We start from the raw sequence: 27,393 nt of genomic DNA, 5'->3' as shown, positions 1-27,393 counted from the left end.
AACAATTCTAGCGGTGTTGGTCACAAATAACTTGGTATATCCATAATGATTAATTTGATCCACATGTGATGAATAAATTCTAGAAAGGTCCAACATTCATAGAAATTCTAATGACACTAGACTCATGATGTCAAATTTTACAAGAACCATGCAACAAACCATGTTGAAAATAAGACATATAGTGTCCCATAGACTCCCAAATATTGCCTTTAAAGTGAGAAGGATCTATGGAAATTCTGTTATTTTTATTTGGAAAAGTATTTCTCAAGAAAAAGCTAAAATTACCCTAAGAAACCATGTCCTTGATGTGCTCCGTAAATAACCACTCATGGAAAAATAATGCAAAAGACTTTATAGCCTATCGATAATTACATATTGAGGACAACTTTATTCTCATGTGGAATCATTGAATCTATTTATCCCCCGGCCACCTCCTCGATCACCTTAAAGCAAGCAACACATTGTGTCGCACTTGGAACGTGGTGGCACCTGAGTTGTTTAAATATTTGTTGCCATTTCTTTTCACAATATAATTAATTAAGCTATACAACATGGATGTGGAGTTATGTTGTTGAGTCAAACTAGAAGAAATGATTATTCAGGTTTATCAACAAAGAAGCTTTAAAACAAACCACATGCATACCCACTCAATGTCAAGTGGGATTGCATTAAGGGGGGGGGGGGGGGGGGGGGGGTTAAACTTAACTTTGTTTGGAGACATAGCATACATGCCAAGAAGTATATAAATGTTCTCAAGACTGTACTTGTTTACGTCATAAGTTTAAAAACACATATACATGAACTTATGGTAAGTAAATTTGTATTCGCAACTTGCAACTAAAAATACAATGCAACTTGACTTTTTTTTTTATTTGAGATAATCTATTGAAGTGACTCTTTATGATGTGCTTAAACCAAATTAAGTTCCTACAAAATGTATAAAAATTACTTAAATAAGATGTTTTCATAACTTGGAAGTTTTTCCCAATTTATACTTCTCAATTTCCTATAATGGACATTTGGGATCTCATAACATCTCATGCTTCACATACTAAAGAAAAATTGTTGGACATGAATGCACCATCCAAATATCATAGCGACTTTGTTATGTTGAAGAACATAAGGTTTTAAATCTCATATTCCCAATCATTTGTGTAACTCGCACAAACATGTAATGCAAGGAAATCGCCATAAATCGACCTAGAACAAATTGTACATAGTTGGGTTATGGAGACGACAATAATAATAAAGTTTTCGGCATGTTCAATTGTTGTCATTATTTTCTATGAAATTTAGTGACTGAGAGATGTTTCGAATATTCTATCTCTATGGTGGGTGTTAATGTGGTATGGATGGAGTACATGAATGTTTAAATGCATGATATACCGTGTTCTAGTTCACTTGAGGATTTGTATAACACTATAAAGTGATGTCGTCTTTTAAAAGTCAACACTAATTCCACTAGTTGCTACTTTTCAATCTCCATAAAGATTAAAATTGGAAGCAAATCATATCAACTTTCAAAGTTCCACTTGAAATAGTGCCCTTCCTCTTGTTCTTTCGGACTCCATTCTTGATGCTTTATTCCCTTTTATATACTGTTTAACAGGTAGAGTGTAAATTTATAAGGCTTTTCCTTATCGTACACTTCAAAGCATACTTAAATTCATGATGTCTATCCCAAAGCATATAAAGAATCGTAAACTTCTAAAGATTTCTCTGCTAACCAATGAAGATGATCTCACAAGCAATCTTCTGAGGATCAAAGGTCTCTTCTTTCCCATGACACACTCATCATATCTTCCACATGCATGAAAGCATTTAAAATGTTTGCTCTTCTTTTTTATTGTAAGTGACTTGCATTAGAACATTAGATTCTTATTCAGTTTCACATAAAGGAAAGCATCTTCATGATGAGATGCAATATAGTGTTTTGGCTTCCATGGCATGATGATGAATGAATCCCGAGATTCCAATGTCTTATTTGTCTCAATACTTGAGATAGATAGTATCTCCTATCGCATAAGATGTAGATTTTCTATAAATCTTGTAGAAATATAAGATGATTTGGGTTTCTTCTAGCACCAAGATGAGGATACTAGGACATAATCTTCATTGTGATGATGGCATTCATAAGTGCGCATATGAATATAGTGCGTTTTTACATCCATGTGCACAATGTAAAAATGCTCTCGTATAGGATTAAAGGGTATCTATGTGCTTAATACATGTGCAACATTATTATTCAACAAAAATTCTTACATATGGGCATGTACATGTGTGTAAACTTACATTTATCATTTGTATATTTGCACACATATGCATGTGTGTGTGTGTGTGTGTGTGTGTGTGTGTGATGCCTATATGTGTCATTTCTATTACACATCGTATTTGAAGGCTTAGTTTTGTCCATAAAAAGGGGAATGTGTATGCAAATGTTGAAGGTATCCATTGCATGCGTTGGTGGGGGGTGCCTTTATGTGTTTAAATTGCTTTTTGATTCATCATCACCCTCGAAGACAAGTGACATTACCAATGGAACCCCATAAAAGTATACAAGACATTTACATCTTTATTGCATTGTGCACATATGGCATCTATGTTTCGCCTAGGGTGCAATGGCAATGGAATTACAACAACTTGAAGAAGTTATGGAGGCTAGAACTTGATTGTGGAGAGAACGTTTCAACAGTGGCATGATATATCATTCTCAATTGCAATTATGGGTCACAGACTCACAAGGAAATTTATTTCCAAGCATGCCTTGAATTATGTGGGGATAACAACACATGAATTGGTCAGTTTTGACATTTCCTTGTATATGTGAGGACGAAAGTCATGCAATCTTTTTTCATTTGTCTAGGAGTGCATCTAGATATGTATATGTGTATATTATATATATATATATATTATTATTATTATAAATTTATATATATATATAGGTCAAACATATTTCATATAATGAAAATTTTGAGTTGTCATAATGCCATGAGATCTTATTTTAACATAACCTCTCTCAAATTAATTATTCCAATACAAAATTCTATATCCAAAACTCTACCTATATCCAAAATTCTACATTGTAACTACAAATATATGTATGCTAAGGATCCCATAAAATAAAATTCATGTGGACGTAATGGCTCCTGTCTCAACCTTTGTTGTTTCATCAAGCAAAGTAAACCTACATGTAACTATTCATTAGTGCACTAGAGAAGTTTCCATGTATATACATATTTTATTCATGATATGCTAGATCATCTTGTGCTTTCTTAGATACTCTAGGCCATAAGGATTAACGGAAAAGAAAAGTGGCCTATAATGTAGCAATATGTTTCTTTTTCCACTCAACTCTTGAAGATACAATTTTCTAATCAAAATATTTCTAAAGGCAACTGCTTATTTAGGGTGGGGGACCTCACAAATGTGCATTATAACTATTGCAAGTAGAAAGACATCCAATTAAAGGAACTTGTTGTGCATAGATAAATCACTACCATTCATTTACATATTCTCACTAGCATGAAAATGCAACTTACTTCTTGTTACATTTTTATTCAATTTATCCTAGTTGTAGGATATTTACTCTAGGGATGTGACAAGTTGTGTGTAGTGTCAGTATTCCTTCTTATCAATATGGTTATATATATTGCATGGGATTATGAATGGTGTGCAATCTCATCAACAAATGGTAGATGGAAGTAAATATAACATATGTCTAGTTCATAGTTCTCTCAAGATCTATACTCCAAACAAAATTCGTCTATGATAATACATATTTTTCTCAAGCTCGGCAAAGAATATGAGTAATTTATCCCTTAAACCCCATGGAAGCTCTCCAACTTTGAAAGCACTTGAAGTCACATTGCTTTTTTTTACGAGAATAAGAGTATAGGCACAGGTTCCAAGTAGGAACTTATTTCTAGTCAAATAATGAACATCTCATATAAGCTTAAAAAGTAATATTGACAACAGAAGACATGCAAGATGCCAAACAACTTGAAACAAACAAAAAATAACTTCAAATAGTAGCTGAAATCAAGAATGACGAGATCCTAAGAATACTGTGTTGTCTTTATTACCGTTAATTAGTAGAGAGCATGTTATTGTTGTTAGTATGTATGTTGAAGAATTCCAACGTCATTATTGTAACACCATTTTTTAAGATAAGATTGCTAAATGTATGTTAACCAAAGTAAGATTGTAAGAAGTATCCGAAAATAGTTCAAAGGAATCCTTCAGAATGCTCTAACATATTCACATAGCCTAAAAGCTTCTGCTAAATTAGGCAAACCAGATGAGGGTCAATGCATTTATGTTGAAATTGTGAAGAAAAGGCTAGACGATGAGATTTTAATAGGAAACATGTTGATTGATATTTATGTGAAGTATGGTTCTTCGCAAACAGCTGAAGAAGTTTTTGTTGATTATATATGTAGGTGAAGTATGGTTCTCTTGCAAATAGCTGAAGATGTTTTTGTATATTGCGTCTGGCCACCTTAATTTTAATACCAATGGAGGGTATTTTTTTAGGGAAAAAAATAAATCGAAATTAGTTTACGCAACATCAAAGTCATTGCTTAGAACCCGAGACTTGAGACTTTGAATTGCAAATCATTACATTACCAATTTTCTTGTACCTTTGGATTTTAGAATTTCAATACGGAAACTCCTTGAATCTATAAGCAATATAAGACACTAACTGATTCTGAAGGTCTTCAAAAACTTTTGACTATTTTCGTGACCAAGGTATTTTGAAAGAATCATGGAATTTAACAATAGCATAGCAAATTAGAAGTAATGTTTGCCAAGAATAAAGTAAACGGTAAGGAATTTTAAAAGAGTAGTCCCTTTTCTTAAAAAGTTTCCAAGCATTTATTTTCTTTAATAATTCATTTACCCATGTTATGCCCCGTTTATATTCATACTTATGGAGTTATTTATGCAATGTAAAAGAAATTGAAGCTAGTATTTAGGGTATGAATTTTGTCATCGTTTTGATTTTCTTCCATCATTATAAACTTATGTGGTGTACCACAATAAATAGTTATGATATTAACGACATGGAGTATTATTTAGGATTCTCCGACGTTGCGCTCCTCATACCTCCCTATTGGCATTGGCTCATAGGACTAAGCTTTATATCAAAATGTATGCAATAACACCTAAACTTAAGGTTGGAAAACCCATTGTCCAAAAAAGTGTGAAAGGGTCGGGCCTTATGGAAATACTTCTTTGTAAATGCAGTATAAAAATAAGATCTTCTTGACTTTCTAGACTTTAAGCTATAGCACATTGATGCTTGGCCTTGTATCATGTTTAATATAGCTAATTTAAAGCTTTGCCTTATTTCTTTCTTTAGATTTTGCTTAGTGTTGACGTAGTTGCTCAAAGCTCAAGGGAGATTGTCAATTTCCCCATGACATCTTGCTAGAAATACCAAACAACCCAATAAAGAGATGGCTTAGAGAAACACCCACTAGAGCAAAACGAATACGTTGAGTATAAATTAATTGAAAATTTGACAAATGTGGAATGAACTTCCTTCTATTCTTAAAGATTAGGCTTAGAAAATATTGACATTATCCAAATACACTATTTCTAGGAGAGGGTAGATAACATCAGAAAAGATCACGTCATGTACATAAGTATTCAAATCTTCTTTTAAATTATTCATTTGGATTTACCTTTCCCTCTTTAATTTCCACAAAGAAAGACTTACAAATCCAAGTTTAGAAACAAAGGTCTACATGCAAAGGAATTGTGAAAGTGTCGACTATGCTTTTGTTGAGTTTCTTTAGTGACATCTCTACCATTATGGAGGTTCCTCATAGCATAAGGCGCAAGAGAAATGTTTCTAGGAAATAAGAGACTATATGAACCATCATAATGATTTATAGACGGATTTCTGATAAGGTGGAGTGGACTCTACACCAAAGTGTTTATTTAAGCCGATGGTTAGAAGTTAGAAAAAGAGGCTCATTACTAAAAGGTACATCTTGTATGTATAGTTTTAGGGCGTTTCTTAATACTAATGTTGTATCTTTGTTTTGAAAAAAAAAATGCATTTCAAGATTGTTTTCCTTCCCAAAAGACATGTCGTGTTTGATCCACAACGCCCATTTCCAGCAAAGTTTTTGTGTCATCGTCTTTACATTGTGTTTCATCCGCAAGTCTTTAATGTAGTGTTGTGTGCCTATGCTCTATACTAGAAATTCCCATATTCTATTGTTGTGATCTCATTGCAAGATTCTCTGAGCACAATAATGTTTCTCCGTTTTTTTTTGTTTTTGGTTCCCAGGATATTTGATCATTGCATCATGAGTTCTGGTTCTCGTTGAAAGAGAAGGGAATCATGTAAAGAACTCATGCCCTTTTTGTTTTACTTATATATTTATTTATATTATAGTAGCTAGAATATATTTCGTTTGGATAAAATTTCAAAATGTTTACAATTTGGAAACTAAACATTTAAATCAAGATTTGAGGCATTCAATCAAATATAAAATTTTATGGGGAAAGACTTATTTCTCGTGTCAAAATGTGGATGATGGAATTGCTAATCATAACATTAGGGTATTATGATGCACCTATAAGGGGTGGCCAAAGCCAAAACAAATTTATTTGCATGTGAATTCGTCTGACAGAGGAGTAATATTCAAAATGTTTGTTTATGGTGCTCCCCATCATGTCCCCATCATGTATCATGTTTACTATTTTAAAGTATAAATCCAAAAACTCAAAGGAAAAGAAACACATAAGTCTCTCTTTTTACCAAAAAAAAACTCCTTCCATTAGTTATAAAATTTTACAAATGAGACGATTATGTACAAATCCCTGAAGGGACACGATAGTTCCATCTTATGTGGATGCCCACTGACGCAAGAAAGGGAGAGGACGACTACTGTTGGATGAAGGCTATTTGTTGTCTTTCAACTCCCTTGGAGCTGCCCTTAAGGCCATCATATTGGCTCTTCAGAGTGGCTACAATTTCACTCCATATCTCTTGCAGTAACCTTGTTGGATGTGCGGTTTGGTTGGAGAAGACTCGCCTACATCGTTGTTTCCATAGAATCCAAAGAGTTATTGGGTAGATCAATTCCAACACCTCTTGAGATTTGTCATTAAGAGGAGTGGAGTGGACATTGCCGCTAGAGGAGAAAAAGACCTCTTGTGCTTTTATCACCAAAGTCATCCCCTCCTCCCGATGCTCGTATTTGCCAATTGCGGCCTGCCATGATAGCCAACATATATTTTCCCACTTGATTGAGCCTTGGAGGTGGTTCCTAAATGATTTGGAGGTGGTTCCTAAATGAGGAATAGTTTTAAGGGGGGTACAAGGTTAATCATAATGATAATTTTATTTAGTTAGAGTTTGACACCATCAACAAAGTAAATAGTCCCTATTATTTGTGTTTATCCTAAGGTATTCAACTCTTCAATGCATCCATCATATGATAAGTTTGTTCAATGCCCAACCACAAGTTTGTTTTATGGTAATGATCATGCCCATAAGGGAATGCCTAGAACCTTTATGAGCATGTTCCATTATGATCGGTAGGATACCTAGGATATATTCATTTTTCAAGCAAGTGGCGGGCAAGCTTCCTAATTTGGTAAATGACCAAGGTTAATGAGCTTTAAAAGTGTGTTGTTTTCTTTCCATAATACATCTACTACTATTAATGACCCATGAATCATGATCCCAATGCATGACTATGCCATGATATGTCCATGATAAGCATGCCATGATACATTCATGACCCATGTATCAAAATTCTAGATCATCCATCATACAAGAAAAATCTTTAACACATCCAATTTATACCCATGGGCCATGACCATATGTGCTCTTCTATTCCATGTCCAAAATATTTTTATTTTTTTTATAAAAGATTTTATTCAATAGTATTAAGAACAAAACGCCCAAAGGCTACATCTTGAACCTAGCTACCAAGGAGGTTACAGCTTTTCCTATACAATGTTGTAAAATACAATGATGTTTTCCTATACAATAGTATTTGTTTCCATGTCTAAAATATTGATTCTCTTATTCATACCATTTTCAGTTGGAGAGGTAAATTTTGTGTTCTTTAATCATTATTAGAAAAGAAAGTTCAATAGAAACTCAAGTTCAACTTTTTCTTTCTTTCTTCTAATCATGCTACACTACTTGTAAGCTATTAGACTATGAACACAAGGTCTTGGGTTTAAAGCCTTACTATCACAAATTGTTATATATTTTTTCCTAATTTATTAAAGGCCATTACAAGATCTAGGAAGGTTATTTACTTTCCTTTTTGGTCCCATTGCCCATATTTGACACGAGAGAAGCACCTTTATCTTTGTCTATTATTAGCTTACCATAGCAGTAAGGTGTTGCAAGTATATGGAATGAACCCTTATTATTAAGATGTTGGTATTAGGTAACAAAGGCACTCACTATATCACTAACTTCTTGCGTAGACCCATAGGGCGCTTGCAATAATGGGCATTGGTCAAATTAAGGAACACTAACTCAAACAAAGACCATGAGAATGAAAACAAAATGCACATGGAGTACACAAAGGATGAAATCAAGAAATGGGGCTCTCTAATGATACTGATGCTTCTTTATGGGATGATAGTATGGGGCGATAGTATCCCTAATTCCACTTCGGAAGAGTTTGAAAATGTGAAAATGTGTTTTCTTACGAAGTTTTACCAAATCAAGAAATAAATGTTACCCCTTGAGACAAGATCACTTCCCATAGAGATCATTGTTGAGCACAATTTTTAGGTTCGAAATAGTCCCTTATATTGACTTCCTATAATCATATAGGATATAATAAAAAAGATCCGAATGAATCATAAAAGCAAAATTTTGTTTTATGGTTGGATGCAAGCTGAGAAGCATCAGGCTTTGATACAGTGCTTAAATTGCCTTTCGTCACATTTAACTATGTTTTGTGCACAATTTTAACCCAACCCAATCCTCAATTGTGGTCATAGTGTGTACTTTCATTTGACATGGTATTCAATAGTAAACTTCTTCAACATCAAGAGTTGCAGCTCACTTTCACATGCATCACATGAAAACATTATACTTTTTGTCTCATGGATCATACTTGACTTTCCAAAGAAGATAATAAAATCTAGCTCTGTCTATGTCGTGAAGTTGACGAAGATGATTATGGCAAAGAAAACTGTTTTGATAATGATAAAGGGGAAGCAAAAGTAATAACATCGAGAGTTGCTACTTACTTTCACATGCATTACATGGAAACGTTTGGTCTCATGGATCATATTTGACCTCTGAAGAAGGAGCAAAAGTAATGACATCTAGAGTCACCACTCACTTTCCACATGCATCACATGAAAACGTTTGGTCTCATGGATCATATTTGACATCCGAAGAAGATTAGAGAAATCTATCTGTCAATCTACCTCTCTTATTAAAAGATGTGTATGTCGTCAAGGAGAAGACGATTATGATGAAGAGAATTGTTCTAATAATGATGATGATGATGAAGAAGAAGAAGAAGAAGAAGAAGAAGAAGAAGCGAAAGTAATGGCAAAGGCACAATATGTTCTCAGGCTTGTCTCCTCAATCATAGGATGGGTGTGCTATAGTAAGCCAACGTTTGTACTGATATATATGCATTCGAGCTCAAATCTCAACGTATGCACTAAACTGCCTTGCCAACACAGTTAAAATTGTCCATCGGGGGAGTGTCGTGTGCTCTCACTTATGTCTCCCTTCCTCATCTTTTTAATGACTCTACATTCAACGACAACAAAAAGGTCTATTTTTTCATCTAGTCAGTAGCGTTTCTATAAGAGAAAGGAAAAAAAAAAAGTCCAAACAAAACGAAACAATGAATATTGTAGAGAAAAGCAAATTTAGGAACCCCTCCCCCTCCCCCCAAAAAAAAGCAAAGGAAGAAAGAAAAAAAAAAACGAAAGAAAGGATTTGGAGGGCTATGAATATAGATTTCGGCAGAAAAGGCGAAAAAAGCAAAAAAGCAAAACAAATTTAACGAAAGAAAAGCAAGCTACACCACTGTCGTAATGCTTGCTTATAAAAGCAGGAGAAAGATGATGATGATGCGGATGATTGACGAAGAAGAAGCAGTAGCAGCAGTAGCAGCAGAAGAAGAAGAAGAAGAAATCTTTATTGTGCATCAGAAGATGTGTCAGAAATTATATGTGCTAAGAATCCGTTGCCATGATAATACGGAGCGCCTCTACATCCTGGATTTGAGCAGGCTTGATCTCATGGACATAGCCAATCTGGACCCTGTCTCTGCCATGCTCTGCACTGCTCTCCCCCTGCGTGATCATCATCATCACCACGAGGCCATGGATCCATCGCAGGTAGATGCGAGTTTGGACAGTTCCAATGGCTTGCAAATGAAGGTAGAGAGGGATGGTGGTGGCCCATGTGGACAAGTCGAAGATGTGTGTGATGGACATGCCAACAATTTCATCACTGTGGAGCAACATGGCCCTAAACTTGAAGGTGTGGACCTTAACGAATCACAGATTGATGAGGAGGGCATGGATGATCCTCACAGGACTCATCCAGAATGCACCAGAATGCAGCAGTTTCCAATTCCAATGCATCAACCGAGTCCATTCACACCATTGACCACTCTCCTCCTCCCAAAAACAGTGCACCAATTTGGCCAGTTGAATCAGCAACTTCCAAGGCCTGCTGCTGCAAGTCTACCACAACAATGTGCCCATGACAATGTGGCCCAATGTGTCCCACAATGTCACACACACCTTCATATGCCAAAACCAGAGGAGGAGGCTGAGGATAAGCTTTTCGAGCATTTAGTGACAACCATGTCGATGCCCGACAAACGAAGCTCACTCCGTGCCTTGACTCGACCCATGGTCAAAAGATTGCAGCACCACTTCAAGAGGCTCGTCCCCAAGTGCCCACAATGCAAAACATCTAGGCATGTTTCGTTCCGCTACTTCAACAATTTGAAGAAGACAACGATTCTCCAACCTCGCTACATATGCAAACACCCATTGCATCCGACACAGATAAGCAAAAGGGAGTTTGCACTCCCGATTAGGCAGATCACAGAATCACATTGCCAGAAGCTTCCACTCGATGCATTCCGAGCTATATGGAATCCATTGACATCGCCTTGTAGTTCAAGCTTGCAGGGTGATGTGGATTTGGGGCTACATCTATCATTATAAGGTTTCATGACCAACACATTACACTCTTTCACTTAACTTAAAGACTGACCACCCACTTGGCTCTTGTCATCAACATTACTAGAAACTTATATAGTATAAATTCATTATCACTAATTTAACTAGCTAGAAATTGTCGTCATTGCAAATTGCAATCTATATGTAGTTAAAACAATAAAGTCTCTATGGTAAGAAACCAGATTTTAACTACATTGATTTACCCCCCACCAAAATCAGTTCTTTTCTTCCGTGAATTTGTTTTGTAATCCTCTTTGCTCTTCAAAATATACTACATTATTATATCTAAATGTGACTCGATCCTATGGTATGTGCCTGATTATGACAATCAACAATCCAACTTTATCACCAACGGAAGATGAGGAACGTTTACCCATGAAACCTTTTTGTTTCTATCTTTTCATTTGTACACTCCACAATTATGTGTACTCCACAATTATGTGTTGATCAAAACAATTCTTTGTTTGGTTGAAAAAGAAACTAAGGTTCAATTACGAAAATGGCTTAGAAAAAAGGGGGTGTTCCCACGATGAGGAGGCCAGTTGTGACTTTGAATCCCCGAACCCAATGCATTATTTCTTGAGTCAAGGTATGGTATCAAAAGGATCTAAAGCATTTGAGTTTAGATCACTAGCTTGTGGTACACGTCTCATCAGACATTTTATATGTTATTTTGCCCACGAGAAATGCCGAAAACATGTTAAATACTCGTCTCAATGTGCTTAGGATCAACGTTACTACATCAAGTCTTTTTTAATAGACAAGTTTGGACCATTTTTTAATAAATGTGGGTATAATAGGAAATAGCAAGTAGTGGAATTCAAGCATGCATGGAAGTAATGTCTACATAGAATTCACACATTGTCAAAACTCAATGTCATTGACACAATGCATCATGACAACAATGGTGGGTTTTCAAGGTTTCACATGTTTTCATGTTTTCAATCATGAGGTTTTGACAACTTCATGTAACATGTTCATTACCATCCAACGAGAAAGGGTGGGCGTATACTAGGAAACTATATTAAAAAGTTGAGCATCACTACGCGATTTCTCAATACCCCAACATTGGTGTTCCCAAACACTCCTTATTTACTAACTCAAATATGAATCAGGTGTTGAGATTGTATTGTTGTACCATGAAAGGAGAAAGGGTGGTTGTATACTATGAAACTACATTAATAACTAGAGCATTACTAAGAGAATTCTCAATATCCTAGCAATAGTGTCCTGAAACACTAGCCATTTACTGGATCCAATATGAATCAACTGTTGCAATTTTATCATTGTTGCCAAAGGATCAAGTTTCCTTCCAGATTTACTACTCCCAAATGGACAGATTTTCAAACATCTCCATGTTTGATTTTCCCAACAACCTTGCAATCGGTTATGTTAATGTATTGAAGAGCTATGTATTAAGTTCGTGGATTAAGCACTTGGTTTAAAATATCAATTTTTATTAGTTTAAAAATAACCTCTTAGCTTAATCACACTTATCAAAGAGGACACAATGCTTATATTGGTTGTTACAAATACCACAGGTTATATTCAGCAATGTGAGTTCTTAATATCATCCACAAACTCAAATGGGTCAGGTTTTACATATTCCAAAAGATGTAAGTGTAATAGATACATTTGTTTTGACTATAAACAATTGAAGCTTTAAGGTTTACTGCAATGACCCAGTGCATGGCATGTTTAACAGCATGGGGTCAAGTAGCCCTTCTGTCATACATTATGACATATAGGATCACAATACATGGCCACACCACCCAACCAAAAATGCAATTTTGAAATCTTCACGAAACTAACTCTTTGAAATATATAACAAAATTGATGTTGCAAGCCCCTTCAAAAGTTTTTACATCTTATGTGGTGGTAAGATAAGGGTCTTACTAGCAAGGAAACTCTTATGTTCAAAATTTATCAGCTCAATCACAAAGTGTGACATTTGCTGTGCGTGAGATGTTGATGAAAAATGTCATCTATTAGTACAAAAAATGCGTAACAGCCCAAGCAAGGTCATCATGAAAAATTTGCAAAGGTTTATGCTTCTTATCATGATGATGAAGCTCGACATCTGCCTGGGGAAGCCTGTTTCATAAGCCGATAACTTTTGTGCTCGTAGTCACTACATATTCGATCAGTTGAGCCTGCATAATTTTAGCCCTTCATCCTTTGATTCAAAGAAGGCATATATTTGAGTTACTTTGGCTGGGAAGGATGTTTCACCTTGCCTCAAGCCCTCCCCTTCCTCTACCCTTATCATTAGATGCTTTTGCTTCAAAGATTTGGATAGCATGGAGATTTAGCTCTCGTTCATGACAATTCACGCATGAGTGTCACGGTCCTCCAATGCCAGATCTCTGATATAGACAATGACAGAGAATCCAGTGAAACATTTCAATGCATGAAATGCTCAGCCCTCCCCAAGTACTAATTCCAAATCTATTAGAGATAATGGGAATGGAGGAATTCATTATCACCCCAAAATCTTTTAGCTCTCATTCATGGATGATTGTCAGGGTCCTCCAATGCCAGATCTCTGATATAGACAGTGACAGAGAATCCAGTGAAACATTTCAATGCATGAAATGCTCAGCCCTCCTGAAGTACTAATTCCAAATCGTTTAGAGATAATGGAAATAGAGGAATACATTACAACCCAAAAAGGTTCCTGAATACTTATTCCTCTTTGTAAAATCATATTCTCGCCTCATCATCTTGGCCATAACGGAATATTTCATGCATGAACCGCTGGAACCTTCGAGAGTATGATGCCGGATCAACTGCAGATATGGAATGTGAATCGAACTGTAGAGATTTATAGGCATGTTCTAATTTCTTGCCCATATTGTACTCTTGAAGAATATCGATTATCCCAAAGTACAGCATGACATCATTGCCACCATGAGGGTCCTCATAACATTCATTTCCACCATTAACATTAATTCTTTGACAAGCTGTCGCTGGCATGTCCGAACCTATTTGTACAGTTAACCTGGCAAGCAAAGTTTGTATCAATTAGTCTTTAAAAAAATCAATTGACTGATTAGTTTTTGTACCTACCACAACCAGCTACACAAAAGGTTTTAGTATCACCTTTCTTCTTGATGAAGCATTTGGCCAATATCTGCATTATTGATGGCATCACATTTTAAATCATCGTAGTCCAGAGTGTCAATGCCAAGTCCTTGCTTGAATCTTAAATAGCTCAAAGGTAGACATTTTGACCCCATGTTAATCTCCACAAATTTGCCTGTAGATAAGTTTTAATGTTAATTTTAGCTGGCAATTGGCAGGGAGTAACAATTGTTGGATTAACACTATCATAATCTGATAAATAATGTGAACAACAAACACATAGAGGCAATGCAAGACAGTATAGCTCATTATTTTATGTCCATGACATGCAAATATGAATTCTTACAAGCCAAAAGACACTATATTATACCGCTATTTTCGTTGAATCGCGAACTTGCCATCTCGTGAAGTGTGAAGTCATACTTGCAGTCATCTGTCTGAGCTGGTCTTCTACAAGGTTCTTTGAAATGCACACCCAATAACAAGCTATAATCCATAATATGTTCGGACTCAAGAAACTTGCAATCTTCAGCTACTTGACTGAAAAAGCATTAAAATAGAAATGGAAGATAAAAGTTTCATCAACAAATGGATGAAAATAGAGCAGCAAATGATGAACAAATAAACAACAATTACCTCAAAATCAAATCTCCCAACCTTTGCTCAATTCGAAACACATAATCCAGATCTAAATCCTTCAGTGTTGTATGCTCGTTAGCATTTACATTCCCTATTGATCGACCATGGGAAGACCCTTTTAAATCAAACTTTTTATGAATCCACAAATCCGTGGATAGGACATTCCTCATTACAACAAATCTAACCTACAGAAAAAAAGAAAAAGAACACATGATCAGCCCTTCCCGCATCAAATACAAAATGAAATCGCCATATAGCAGCCTTAGCAGTGCTACTAATATTGGTGGGAAAAATACTTGAATCCCTTAAGTTCTCAGATAATTGCAAGAATTACCCCTTGGTTTTCAAGCATTATCAGAGCAATCCCGTGGGCTTCAAATTTTCACTATATAGAGATGTTTTGGTAAATTTCCACTAAGTTTAGAGAATTGATCGACAAATTATACCTTCTGACCTCCCATGGTTTTGATCCTATGAAGTCCAAGGAACCTTGTAAGTAGTGTACTTTCATATTTTTGCACATGTTTATAATACCTTGGGAGCATCCTAAGAAGCACCTACATCCATATCCATAGAAAAAGAATTTTAAAGAGAAATGTTAGGTTTGGCCAGACCATTAAGTTGGCTTTACTCTTTTCATACAATCTAGATTGCATGATACCTTTACTTCAGTTTTCCGGAGCGTTTTAATCATGTAGCGCTCATCGTGAGAGAGATAGAAAACACTCCCACTTTTTCCCGGAGACGAGAGCCCTCGCAGTCCATCATTCCCACATATGGATAACATGTAATCGGCTGCATCAATCTTGAATGTTTCTCTTAGGTACCTGGACAAGATCACCGTAAGTTAAACATAAAAGAAAATAAAACTCTTTCCAAATTTGAAATCAGAAAAGTATGTATTATTGTTTCCACCCATGAAATAAAGAAAGTGCCAAAGCAATGACACCAATTATTATTAGGTATAGTGTAGGAATATTTATGCATCTTATCAATTCACAAAGTTTTAAAGTTTTAAATACATTGTGGTTTTAAGGGCTGCCATGTCACAAAGTTTTCAAATCCTATACTTTAAGGTTTGGGGCTTATAATACATTTAGTACCATGTGTCAAAGTTTTCAAATCCATACATCAGAGTTTGTGGTTAGGGTTTAAACTTTACTATATCACAAAGTTTTTTCAAAATCCACAGGGTTTAGAATTACTACAAATATAATGTAATAATGTATCTGCACTTTTGACAAATTTGTGATACCTGAAAACCGTAGGACAGTAATCCTTCCACTTGAAGTCAGTCGACTGGTGGGGAGGGGTCATCCGAGATCCATATCTAGGGAAGCTCAAACTAATATTAAATTTTGAGCAAAAGTCCTGGCGAGTGAGACTTTTCCTACACTGTGGTGTAACTTTGCCAACCGAATACCTGTAAAAACATGGAGATTTAGGGTTCAGTTATACCAAGCAAATATACTTGCATGTCTAAGGTTTAGGTTTTATTAAGCCAACACACACTATCACATTGTATTTCATAATACAGAAATTTGCGATCAAAAACCTGATTCCAAGCTGCAAGTTCAACATTAAGTCATAGCTTTGATGTCCCTTGTCTATAATCTCACCCGGTTTTCTCTTTTCCTTTATCATGTAAGTTTGGTTACCAACTGCATCCCCTATGAGGGAAAGGCTGCCAACATGTGATGGGTCTTCTTTGTTGTTCTCAACAACACCTTGACTAGGACTCAGTCCTTGTACATGCGGTAGAGAACTTATTTTAGGACTTTCAGTTGCATCAAGTGTGGCCTTGATCATATCATGACCACCAAATACTTCCGTTAAGAAGGCAAAGTTATCATGTAATGAATCAACTTTTGGCCATGATAGAAAGGCACTCATCCGCATCAATTGGGGCCCTTTCCAAACTCCATTATTCTCCATGCCAATGCTATCCAGGGTATCAGATTTCCATGCCCCTTCATTATGCACATCCTCTCCATTGCTAAAATGCCTTTTCCTACCAAAAGAAATATTCTTCATCTTGATCACGAGCCATTGTCCTTTGTGGTAGACACGTCCATTGACATGCTTTCTTCTACAGCAATCATGTTTCTTCTTGATCGTGAAGACAAATCCATGAGCATGCATTCTTCTATCACACACAGTATGCTCCTTTTTTATCATGAGGCAATTCCCTTTGTATATGTACCTATTGTCATACCCTCTTCTACTAAAACCAAAAGCTATGTGTCTCTTATCGAGAATGAGGTATTGCCCTATGTAAGGGACACATCCATTGGCAAGCTTTCTTTCACTGAAGCCAAGATTCTTGTTGATCATTAGGAATTGCCCACATGTATTGGCATGTCTTCTGCTTCTACCATAATCAATATGGTTCTTGTCGACCATGAGGGGTTGACCTTTGAATATACCCCTAACTTCACCTATGTTTACAACATGTAAATGAGCCTCCATCCCGCTGCAAGACTCTGATGAAGCAACTCTACTAGAAGGAATGCATGGTGTCACTCTGCAGTTATAGAGAGCATTACCTTCTTTTTCAATAAGAACTTGGCATGACATCTTGTCATTAGCATTTGGGTGGTTAAACGATCCTGTGTTATGCATCCCCATATTTCCATTAGCATCAACATTGCCATTAGTTTGTCCATGTTCATCGTGAGTATTTTGGGGAGACATGAAGATCAAACTACTGATGATGGGCACTCCCTTCTTATACATAAATACTATCTTTATTGATATTGGAGAAGATTGAAGCTTAACCATGTCTATATACTGTATCAAAACCAGTAGAGAAAAGCTATGGGGAGCGACAAAGAGCTCTTTTACGCTACTTCCCAACATGAATATGTAATGGCTCTCCAAGAATAATGAACCAATTCCTCTTGTCTCTATCTCTCTATCGTACAAATGGAGATATTATGGGCATAGAAAAACAGAGAGATTATTATAAACATTGAAAAACATGCAGTTTAAGAGTTTATAAAAGAGAATCAAGAGCCGGTATATTAATTAAAGATATGTAACAGATGAAGAATAGCTGGAAGGATTTCTCTCATGAATAATCAGAGATTATGGCAGATTCAATGAAAAAATAAAGAAAAGAAAAACCCAAATCAGAGGACAACGGAGTTTTGGAAAGAAAAACAGAGAGTCGCATAAAAATGACGGAAAACCCGAAATATAAAACAGCGCTATAAAAAGAAAACCTAAACCTGAAAATTCCCAATCACAGGTAAAGAGAGGGTATAGCTGGAAACCAAACGAATTGCAGAAAATAGTAGAGCAAAAAATCCGACTGGTCAAGAACAACAATTCAAATCAGAGTAATCAAAAGAAACGCCCAAAAATGAAGGCAATAGAGAGGGGGACAGTGGTGAATGAATGGACGAACGAAAACAAAAACTCAGAATTACTGGAACAAGTATGGATTTATAAGGGAAACAATGGATCCAAAATCGATGAAAATATAGAGGAGACCAAAACCCCAAATCAAAGAAAATATAAAGAGAGAGGAGAGAGATAGAGTGCGTGCGTGTGTGTGTGTGTGTGTGTGTGTGGTGCAAAGAAACCCCAAATCAAAATCAAAGAAAATATGTAGAGAGAGAGAGGAAGAAAACCGAATTATGAAGAAGAAAAGGAAGGAAAATAAAATAGGACCAAAATCAAAACAGATTGAATTAGGGGAATAAATGGGTTTTTTTTTTTTACTAACGGAAGGATATTTATAGATGTATTTATGGGTGTATGTGTGACCGTATTTCTATCCATATTTCATATACATATGTATGCTTATAGATGTACATATTTGTATATGTATTTTATACTTAATTTATTCCGTACTTATGAAGGAGAAAAATAAAACACATATGTATATGTATGTTGGGGAGGAGAGATTTTGTGATAAGAACGCAGTGTCGTTTCTTTTTCTGGTTGATTGATTGATTGATTGACTCAATTAAGCAGAAGATTCTCTTAGTGAATCGCCCGGCTCGTTCTACATTTTCCTCAAATCATAAGTGTCTCTACTACGAGGACGAAGTTATAGCTATGGCCATGGCGACATACAGGAGAACCAAATAGACATGGGTTCAAATCTCCTACTATATGCACAGAAAGGAAAAAAGAAACAGAGCCTCATCAAGATTGAAAGTGATGGAGGAGGAGGAGAAGGAGGTTCTTTCCAAATTTGAGAGCATGTTTGAGGCCTCCCTCTCCCCCCCCCCTAATTTTCTGTCTTTATTATGTTCATATGCTTTCCAATTAAACATATAACATTTTGTCATTAGGAAGAAAAGAAAACCTTATCATTCTTTCTTATTGCATGAATTTTGTATGATATCTAAAGCCAAGCCCACATGCAAATAAGATGCTCTTTCACATTAGAATTCCTCTTCTCTCTCTTTTTTAAGTGTGGTGGATATCCATTCGGCTGGCGCGTGCTTGACATACTACGTCGCGATTTCACGAGCTGCACTTCCTGAGGCCACCCCCCCCCCACCACCACCTCCTCGCCTTCCTCATTCATTGTATCGACATATTTCATGACCGAGACCACGTTTTGTTATCCCAAGCAATCGGCATCCAATCGAACCTCTAAGAGCACATCAAACATTCCTGTCGTGTGCGTTAATTCCAAGTTGTGTGCATTAATTCCAAGTTGTCATCATCAGATCGTGTGTGTGTGTGTGTGTGTGTGTGTGTGTGTGTGTGTGTGTGAGAGAGAGAGAGAGAGAGAGAGAGCAATAAAGTTATGTGAACCCATGAAGCTCGTAGTTCTTGTAACCCATCCGGAGTACATCGATGATGTGTGCATTTCACAGAGCTTGAGAAGCTTTGGATTGCTCACACTAGTAGTGGCGTATGTCCTTTGAGGAAGAGAAGGTTTAGTCGATTGGGTGCATCGCATGTACTGGTTGGTTGGGTGGTCTCTGAAGGGATTGGTGTCTAACTCTCCTACATCCCCCTTAGGTTTGTCGTTTATGAACTTAGAACATTTTTCACTTTTTTTCAAACTTGGTGAATTTTCAAAACCTTACAAGTTACAATTATTCAGATTGGATTGTGTTGAAGAGCTTGGGGAAGCATGACATAGTCCCAAACTCTTAAGTGCATGGTTCATGATTGATCCTATGTTGTGTTAAAGGAAATATCTACTCTCTTAAATTTATTATTTGTTATTCACAATTGTTTGTTAATACTCGATGCACACAACATTGTTGTCAAGTTGACGGTTTTGAGTACTTGTTTCGAGTGAGGGTATATTCTACCGTGATTAGGGTTTAGGGTTTAGGGTTTAGTTCATTGTTGCGAAGTCAAGGATTAATACAAAAGAATATTGGTTCAGGTGGAGGGTGGAGTTTGTTGTTGTCAACTTTGTTTTGTTTCATATATGGAATGAAATCATGAGTTGGAACAAACTAGATGGATGGTCTTTGCATTGGCCTACCATGATTACTCGAGAGAACTAAGGTTTTCATTGCATATTAAGCTAAAGAAAGCAATAAAGTTGGAGCAACAAGATGTGTGTTGTCGACACGAGTTGATCATCAACTTGCATTGGCATGTCTTTTATTCCAATCATAATATCAATATCCACATGTGGCATTCCAGTGTATTGAATTAACACTCCTCTTCACGGATGCTCGTGTTAGTCTAATATTTAAATGGAACAACCACTCTTACCCGGATCCCATTACATCTTATCGAAACACGTGAATATCTTGAACACACAAATATGGATAGAGGTGACGGAGGATTGAATTATCAATGGCTAAATTGGTCTATTTAAAAGAAGAAAAGTGATTGCAAATCAACATTGGCATAACATGTACTTTAATTAACAAAAGAAGAAAGGTGATGTTACGAGATGCCCTTTCGGCATGCCAAATGGATTATTGTTATCTCAAATAATTACTTATCTATCTCTTTATATCAAGATTCGAGGAGGTGCTAATCGACCCCATCTCTTTGGATGATTGTGTGCGTGTCCCATTACTATTTCTCTTTCTATGACACATGGATCTCTTTTCAAACCATCCATTTTTCATTGGAGGAGAATACATTCGTGAATATATTTGGTTAATTAACCTATTGCTTGACCTTGTAGGAGGAAAACGTGAAAATAAATATGCATGAGCTTGGCAAGCCATGTAGAGCACATTATGTCAATTTACATTCTCAATATTGTTACATGTGGGGGGAAATGTTGGCAAAAAACTTATTTTCCCAATTGCTTTGCTCATGAATTCATCCTTAATGTTTATTGGTACATGTTTTTTTAATCCTTATCAACATAAAGTTGCATGAATGTTACACCACAAACCATGACTCTACTTTAATCGTGGAAGTCCATTACTTTTATGAATTCATATTAACCAAAAAATATAGCCCATATTTCTACAAGAATGTTAACTCTTTGTCGGGTCTGACATTGAGTGATTGCTTGCGTTTATTGTTGGATGTCACATGATTCATCTATGAGTCACCCAAAAGGACTAGGACAACCTTGTCTTGGAGTATATTAGCTTAAGGTGGGACATATGAACCAAAATTATTGTTGGATGTCACGTGGTCGATATCCTGGTCATGAAAACTTAAAGAACACTGGCTTGGATATTATTAGCTTAAGGTGGGGCATATGTGGTGTATGCATGCAACATGATTATACATTTCCCCTAAATGTTAAAATTGTGTGCATCTATCTTCATTACGTGTGTACAGTTGAAGTTGTGACAATGCTCTACTACACAGTAGGATTTCCTTAAATTGTTTACAATGTTGAACTCTCGTAACTCATATTGAAGAGCTAAAATCTCTTAGAAGAAATGCGTACCATATTGAATACAATAGGCTCGGAATTTTCGTTGAACTTCCCATCTCCATGTTTTCTGTACATAAAAACACATTTTTTTGCCATGTTGCACTTTTGTGGATAAATTTGGAATTTCTCTTTGTCCCTTACAACAACTTTTGTATGACATTTTAAAGCTTTGACTCGAGAATTGATCTATTAGCATCCATTTTAAGGGAAATGCTATCATTTTCACTCACTATCAATGGCAATTGTAAAGCAATTATCTAGGAGCAAAATATGTTATGTATGATCTAGCAATATACAATTACTACAAAAAAACAACATACAATTATTATAATAAATAGACCATTGACCCATTAGTGAAGATTGCAACCTTAATATTAACCTCTTGCATTGTGAGCAATAATTTGTGGGTACATCTAATGTCTTGATGTGTAAAGGCAGCGTTTTCCCATTGGGATTTAGCGCATGATCCCATGTTTCTGTAGTCGCTTTTATTTATGAATGTCTAACTTATTTCAAATCCTTGAAAGTTTCCATTAACTTAACCCTTTAAAGAACAATCACAATAATATTTTGTCACTTTGCAATTTATTTTACAATGCCAAACTTAGGGTTAGGTGATGCTTTAGATTGTGTAGCCTTTACGTATGCGTATAGGAATCGACAATAGTTCAGTTTTGGGCTAACCAAATTGGAAGTATTCAAACTCTAGCCAATCCGGTTTGGACAAACCGTTTAGCCTTAACCAATTTGTAAACCGGTTTGGTCCAATTCAATTCAGTTCGGCTTGAGCCTTGCCAAACCGAACCGAACTGCCAAACCGTTTATAAACTATTTGATGGCTCAGTTTAGGCTTGAATTGAGTTGTTGCCAAATCTTATGTGTGTATGGTTTATCCTCTTGAGTGTTTAGGTAGCAACTCAAGAGAAACCTTTGATATGGTTTTAGTGCACAAGCATTGCTCATTAAATATGGATATGTGATCGTTAATCATTATGAATACTAACAAGACATTAATCAACCATCTCTTACATCATAGTATTAAAGCATTATTTTCCGTCGTTGTTTTCTCTCTTTGCAATTGTCGCAAAGCATGTGTAGAATACATAACACCAATATATAGTTAAGCATAAAGGATTCCTTCTAAGCCAAGCCATCTATGTTAAAGAAATTTAGTAGTTTTTGTTTTAATTCTACTCCACGGAAGAATTCAATGTCAGCTTTTGCTTTGAGAAATAAGAGACAACAAAGGTACCATGCTCAATGTACTGCACGTAGCAACTTTTGATCTTTCATGATTTCACTTTTCATTCATTTGTTTATATTTAGGGCTTTATTGGGAGTGTGTTCCTTCTTTTAGCATTGCCTTTTACCTAAGTAACGTTGTTGATTTCAACACCTGGGTGGCAAAAAGTGGATTTATAAAGTGCAATGCCACCAAGGGTGATTATTTTTACTTAGTGAAAAATAGGAATTTCTTATATTCATATTCTCTTTCTTTTCCTTTCAAATTTGTATGTAACATTCCACATAGTTTCCTATTATGTGCGCCTTGAAGATGCATTTTAAACGGTAAATTACCGTTACAAGCCATTTCATTTGCATAAAATAGAAGAGATATTGCACCCCTCTCCCATTGCTCATAAAAAATGAATTCATTTACTACAAAATTGATAGAAACCTTGTTGCGTCATACAAAAAGTTGGAATTGTAATATGTGAAAGCTACCAAACATACCGCTATAGAGATATTGGTGCTACAGATAGTATATAAATACATCGCATGTTTATCAAAATTCTTTGGCTAAGGTCTTTGCGTCTATTTGTAAGATCACAATTTTCTCAAGTTTACAAAAAACTATCAATAACATTCAGATTCCAGAATACCGAGAGACAGAGAGAGATTTTATTTTGGGGAAAGTAGGAGAGTTATGATTAGGCAAAGACGGGTCACCGAGAGTTACTGATGTGCTTTTCTAGGAATAATGCTTGATTTTCTTAAGAACCATGAACTATGACAAAATGTTGAATCATGAATGCATCTCGTTTGATGTACAAGATAGAGTACTTTGACATGTAAACTAAATTGTGCACTCTTATGTTGGTCCTTTGTTCCCTGGGGGTATCACTGTGAAACATGTAAGTTTATCACGTCGTTTTATCATATGGGAAATTTTTAGTACCTCTTCAACATGTATTTTATCACATAGAAGGATATTGATACATGCAAACCAAATAGAAAAAGAGAAATTAATTTGATCAAAATTTACAAACAACGGGTTCTCTAATTACAACTTGCATGAATATGATATAAGAGGCTTTGAAAATAGTGATTATTAACTTATGAGAATCATAACTTTATCATAAATATCAAGAAATGATGCATGTGATCTAGAGCCCGAGAAAGTAGATATATTTGAGAGAGAAGTTGATTTATTGATTGTCAACAACCAAGGGCTTAATACTAAGGTGGTCAAAATAGAGTTGACGATATATACAAAGGACCAAGGGTCTTTATTGAAGTTATTTTTAGAAAAATGACAACTAGTTAAAACCCCACTTCGTCGTTTCCAATCATAATTTGGTTTAGAGCGTTCTTTGGAGATCATGTTCTAGGAGATTTTGAAGCAAGTGAGGTGGAATGCACATTTTCATTTTTGTGTCCAATTTGAGTAAAGGTTAAAAGCAAGTTTCATTTTCTTACCTTGTTGTACATCATGCCATCAAGCAGTAGGGAATGTGACAACAACCCCATATGATAAACCCTAAACCCTAAAAAAACCACCTGACTAAATAATGTGGACTTGGTTGGGATTACGTTTATTCAAAGCACGATGACGCATTTAGGTATGCATCATTAGATCCTTTTCCAATTTTCTTGAAATGTACATATCAATGGTGGATGGTGATTTTTGAATTTTAATAACAAGGGAGGCCCTTAGACTCAATTCTTTCTTTCTTTGGCATTTTATCTTTCAATGAGTAATATGACAAAAAAGAAGAAGGCCAAAATTCACATTGCAACATGGGATATTTTTGCCTCTCTAATATTCAACTATTTGCCCATCATTATGTGATTTCGCGTGCAGTGATACAAATGTAAATGGTGGCACTTGTCCAACAACCATCATATCTAGTGTTGTTGGTGTTCCTACCCCCACACATGATTAATTGTTGGATGTCTAGGCTATTGTTTCACGCTCTACAATACCTTATGGAACATAATCATCGACAATATTGTTTGATAGGTATGAAGCATGATTGAGATGATCGTAAGTGTTAGTCGCTTAAATTTTTTGTGAGTTACATGCTTCCATGCATGGATTGAATGGAAATTGTTTAGAGGCCTATGGTAATCTCAACACATATTTGATAAGCAATTATTCATGATCATATTAAACTTTTCCCATCTCTTTTAGCTCCTAATTACTTGTTTGATTAGATAATGCGACTACATGGTCAATGTTTTTTTCATCATCATAGGAGAAGGAGAAGGTTCAAGCTGTGACAATATTGGAAGATGATATAAACAATGAAGAGGAGTATGCACTTTCACATCTTATGATGGCAAAAGCTTGAATTGGATGTATTCGACAATTGTTTTTTTAAGGCTTTAGTTGGGCAACTCAAAGGTTCTCTTGCATCATTGTCCAAAAACGTACAATTCCAACAAGAAGTACGATTCATAGAAAGTTTGTCTCATAACCCTTTACTAAAAGTTGTCTCTCTTTTGTGCCCTTTGGGTAATGGAGACATTAGGTCCTTAATGGCTAGATAGTAGAATATTTTGGCCAAAGAGATAGCAATCTTTAATCGGATGATTACCTTCTATTGTCCACCCAACCAATTGTAATGATACAAGTACATTTGGAGAAGCTCAAGATCGAAAAAGTTACCTTGCTTGTCATACAAGTAGTGTTTGATTGCCTGAAGTGTTGAGGTAGATCATATAATTGGAGGTTACAAAATGGGTTCGTTTTTTATGGTCTCCATGGAGTACCGTGATAGGTACATTGATTGAACGGAAATTTGATTTTGCAGTTCTTTGTATGGATATGTGTGGACACCTTGTCCTTGAGAAAGTTGCCTTTATGTTATCTAGTCTTACGACACCTTGGAGGGTTTAACCTTTACCATAAGATCTAGACAAACTATTATAATAAGGATAACTAAGGTTTTTTGTATTGTCGTGTTGCTTTAATACATGTGTCACTTTTAAGAAGAAGAAAAATAGAGATATCTATATTATTGGAAAGCTAAGTAACAAGTGCGTGTGTGTGTGCGTGTCTGTAAAAGCATGGGAATTATAGGAAATGTTTGCTATAATTTATTTTTCATTGTTCATATTATGTTTTCCAACTCTTTTTAGGATTATTAACAGTACAAGACTTTTAGGAATCATTATATTGAGAGGAAAACAACCTTACAATGACTTTATTATTAAACATTCATCACCAATGGATCTAAAATGCAATTATGGGTTGTTCCTCCGAGTTGTATATGTTGATCCCACTATGGATTTGGATAAACTCTGGTGTATTCTATTTGCTAACTAATGCAAAGTAGTGTGTTTTGGAAATAAAAAAATAAATGCAATCATGGGAAATATCATCATCATGTAAGTAGTGTTTGATTGCCTTAGGCTCGAGATAGATCGTATAATTAGATGTTAAGAAATGGGTTCTCTTTTTATGGTATCGGCATAGTACCATAATAGGTATGTAAATTGAAAGGGAAATTAATTTTGGGGTTCTTTGTATTGAGATGTGTGCGTACCTTCATAATCACAAACTAAAATGATGGAAATCATTATATTGAAGTAGCATTAAAGGCATCAGTGAGGCATAAACCCACAAGCTTTACCATTATGCTTCCAAATTATAGATGTGTAATGTGTTTTTTTTTCCTCCAAAAAAAACACTAATTCGCATTAGTTAGCAAACAAAGTACATCAAAGACCGACAAATTTCAGCAAAACTCACTCTAGTCTTCTCACCAAAGTGATCATAGTCCCTACCCCCTCATTTACAACAAAAGTATCCCATCAACTCTTTTAACATGGTAACTACCTTGTAACACAACTATACATATTTACAACTCTTTGTCACTAATGGAAGCCATTGGCAGGAACAACCATCTGGGTGCTTGGTAGTTCCATTTAGACCCTGATGATGATCTGACCACCAAGGGAGAACTACCCCATTTCAACATAAACTTTGACCGAGTTCTTTCTATTTCATCTGATTCCCCCTAAATCGAATCGTACTGTCCTTGCAACCAACATACCAGGTAGAACCAGATGTTTAACAACACCTCATCGCTTGGGAGCTTGTGTTGTTGAAAAACAAACTTAAAACGCTTGGTCCAAATGTGCCAAACCGTTAAGCAAGCCACCGTCATCCATATCTCCTCAAAAAATTAAGAGTTTGTACCAGGTCGAACTCCAACACATTCAAACACATTGCCACCCTGCACTATAAATCCATGACCATAGGCGTTTAATTGTTCCACCCAACCTTCCCCTGTTAACTTTAGCTCCTGGAAGGACCCCCATACAACTCTCCCATTCACATCGCATGTTGCCATGATCCTAAGACTTCTACCCCAAAAGATGTAATGGTT

The 27,393-nt window shown here is 35.8% G+C and overlaps 1 protein-coding gene across 2 annotated transcripts; it reads right to left on the bottom strand.

Annotated features, from left to right (window-relative positions):
- Positions 1 to 13,016: 13,016 nt before the first annotated feature.
- On the bottom strand, positions 13,017 to 18,478 carry LOC147863461 (phosphatidylinositol 4-phosphate 5-kinase 9-like). 2 transcript variants are annotated; one of them, XM_087319572.1, is made up of 9 exons: positions 17,484 to 18,478; positions 16,493 to 17,375; positions 16,193 to 16,360; positions 15,599 to 15,764; positions 15,384 to 15,494; positions 14,935 to 15,122; positions 14,669 to 14,838; positions 14,317 to 14,473; positions 13,017 to 14,215 (listed from the first exon to the last, which is right to left on the bottom strand). In XM_087319572.1, the coding sequence occupies exons 1-9, from the start codon at positions 17,794 to 17,796 to the stop codon at positions 13,918 to 13,920; spliced, it is 2,454 nt and encodes an 817-aa protein (XP_087175698.1). In that variant the 5' UTR covers positions 17,797 to 18,478; the 3' UTR covers positions 13,017 to 13,917. The 2 variants fall into 2 exon arrangements, with proteins under 2 accessions (XP_087175698.1, XP_087175696.1); XM_087319570.1 differs by having other exon boundaries at positions 16,493 to 18,478.
- Between the last annotated feature and the right edge of the window lie 8,915 nt (positions 18,479 to 27,393).

This window comes from Azolla caroliniana, unplaced genomic scaffold, assembly GCF_043228905.1.
Source record: "Azolla caroliniana isolate FFs.n. ecotype wild unplaced genomic scaffold, voAzoCaro1.0.p SCAF_5, whole genome shotgun sequence".
Classification (NCBI taxonomy): domain Eukaryota; kingdom Viridiplantae; phylum Streptophyta; class Polypodiopsida; order Salviniales; family Salviniaceae; genus Azolla; species Azolla caroliniana.
Note: the sequence above shows the minus strand (reverse complement) of the source record. Positions and strands in the feature narration are given on the sequence as shown.

Bases quoted from the DNA above. Each gene is read 5' to 3' on its own strand.
- LOC147863461 (XM_087319570.1), bottom strand. From the start codon at position 17,796: ATGTTGGGAAGTAGCGTAAAAGAGCTCTTTGTCGCTCCCCATAGCTTT. The intron at 15,495-15,598 runs GTATCATGCAAT...ATATGGATGTAG, and splicing joins TCCGGAAAACTGAAGTAAAG to GTGCTTCTTAGGATGCTCCC. The intron at 14,216-14,316 runs GTGATACTAAAA...TTTGCTTGCCAG, and splicing joins ATGCTTCATCAAGAAGAAAG to GTTAACTGTACAAATAGGTT.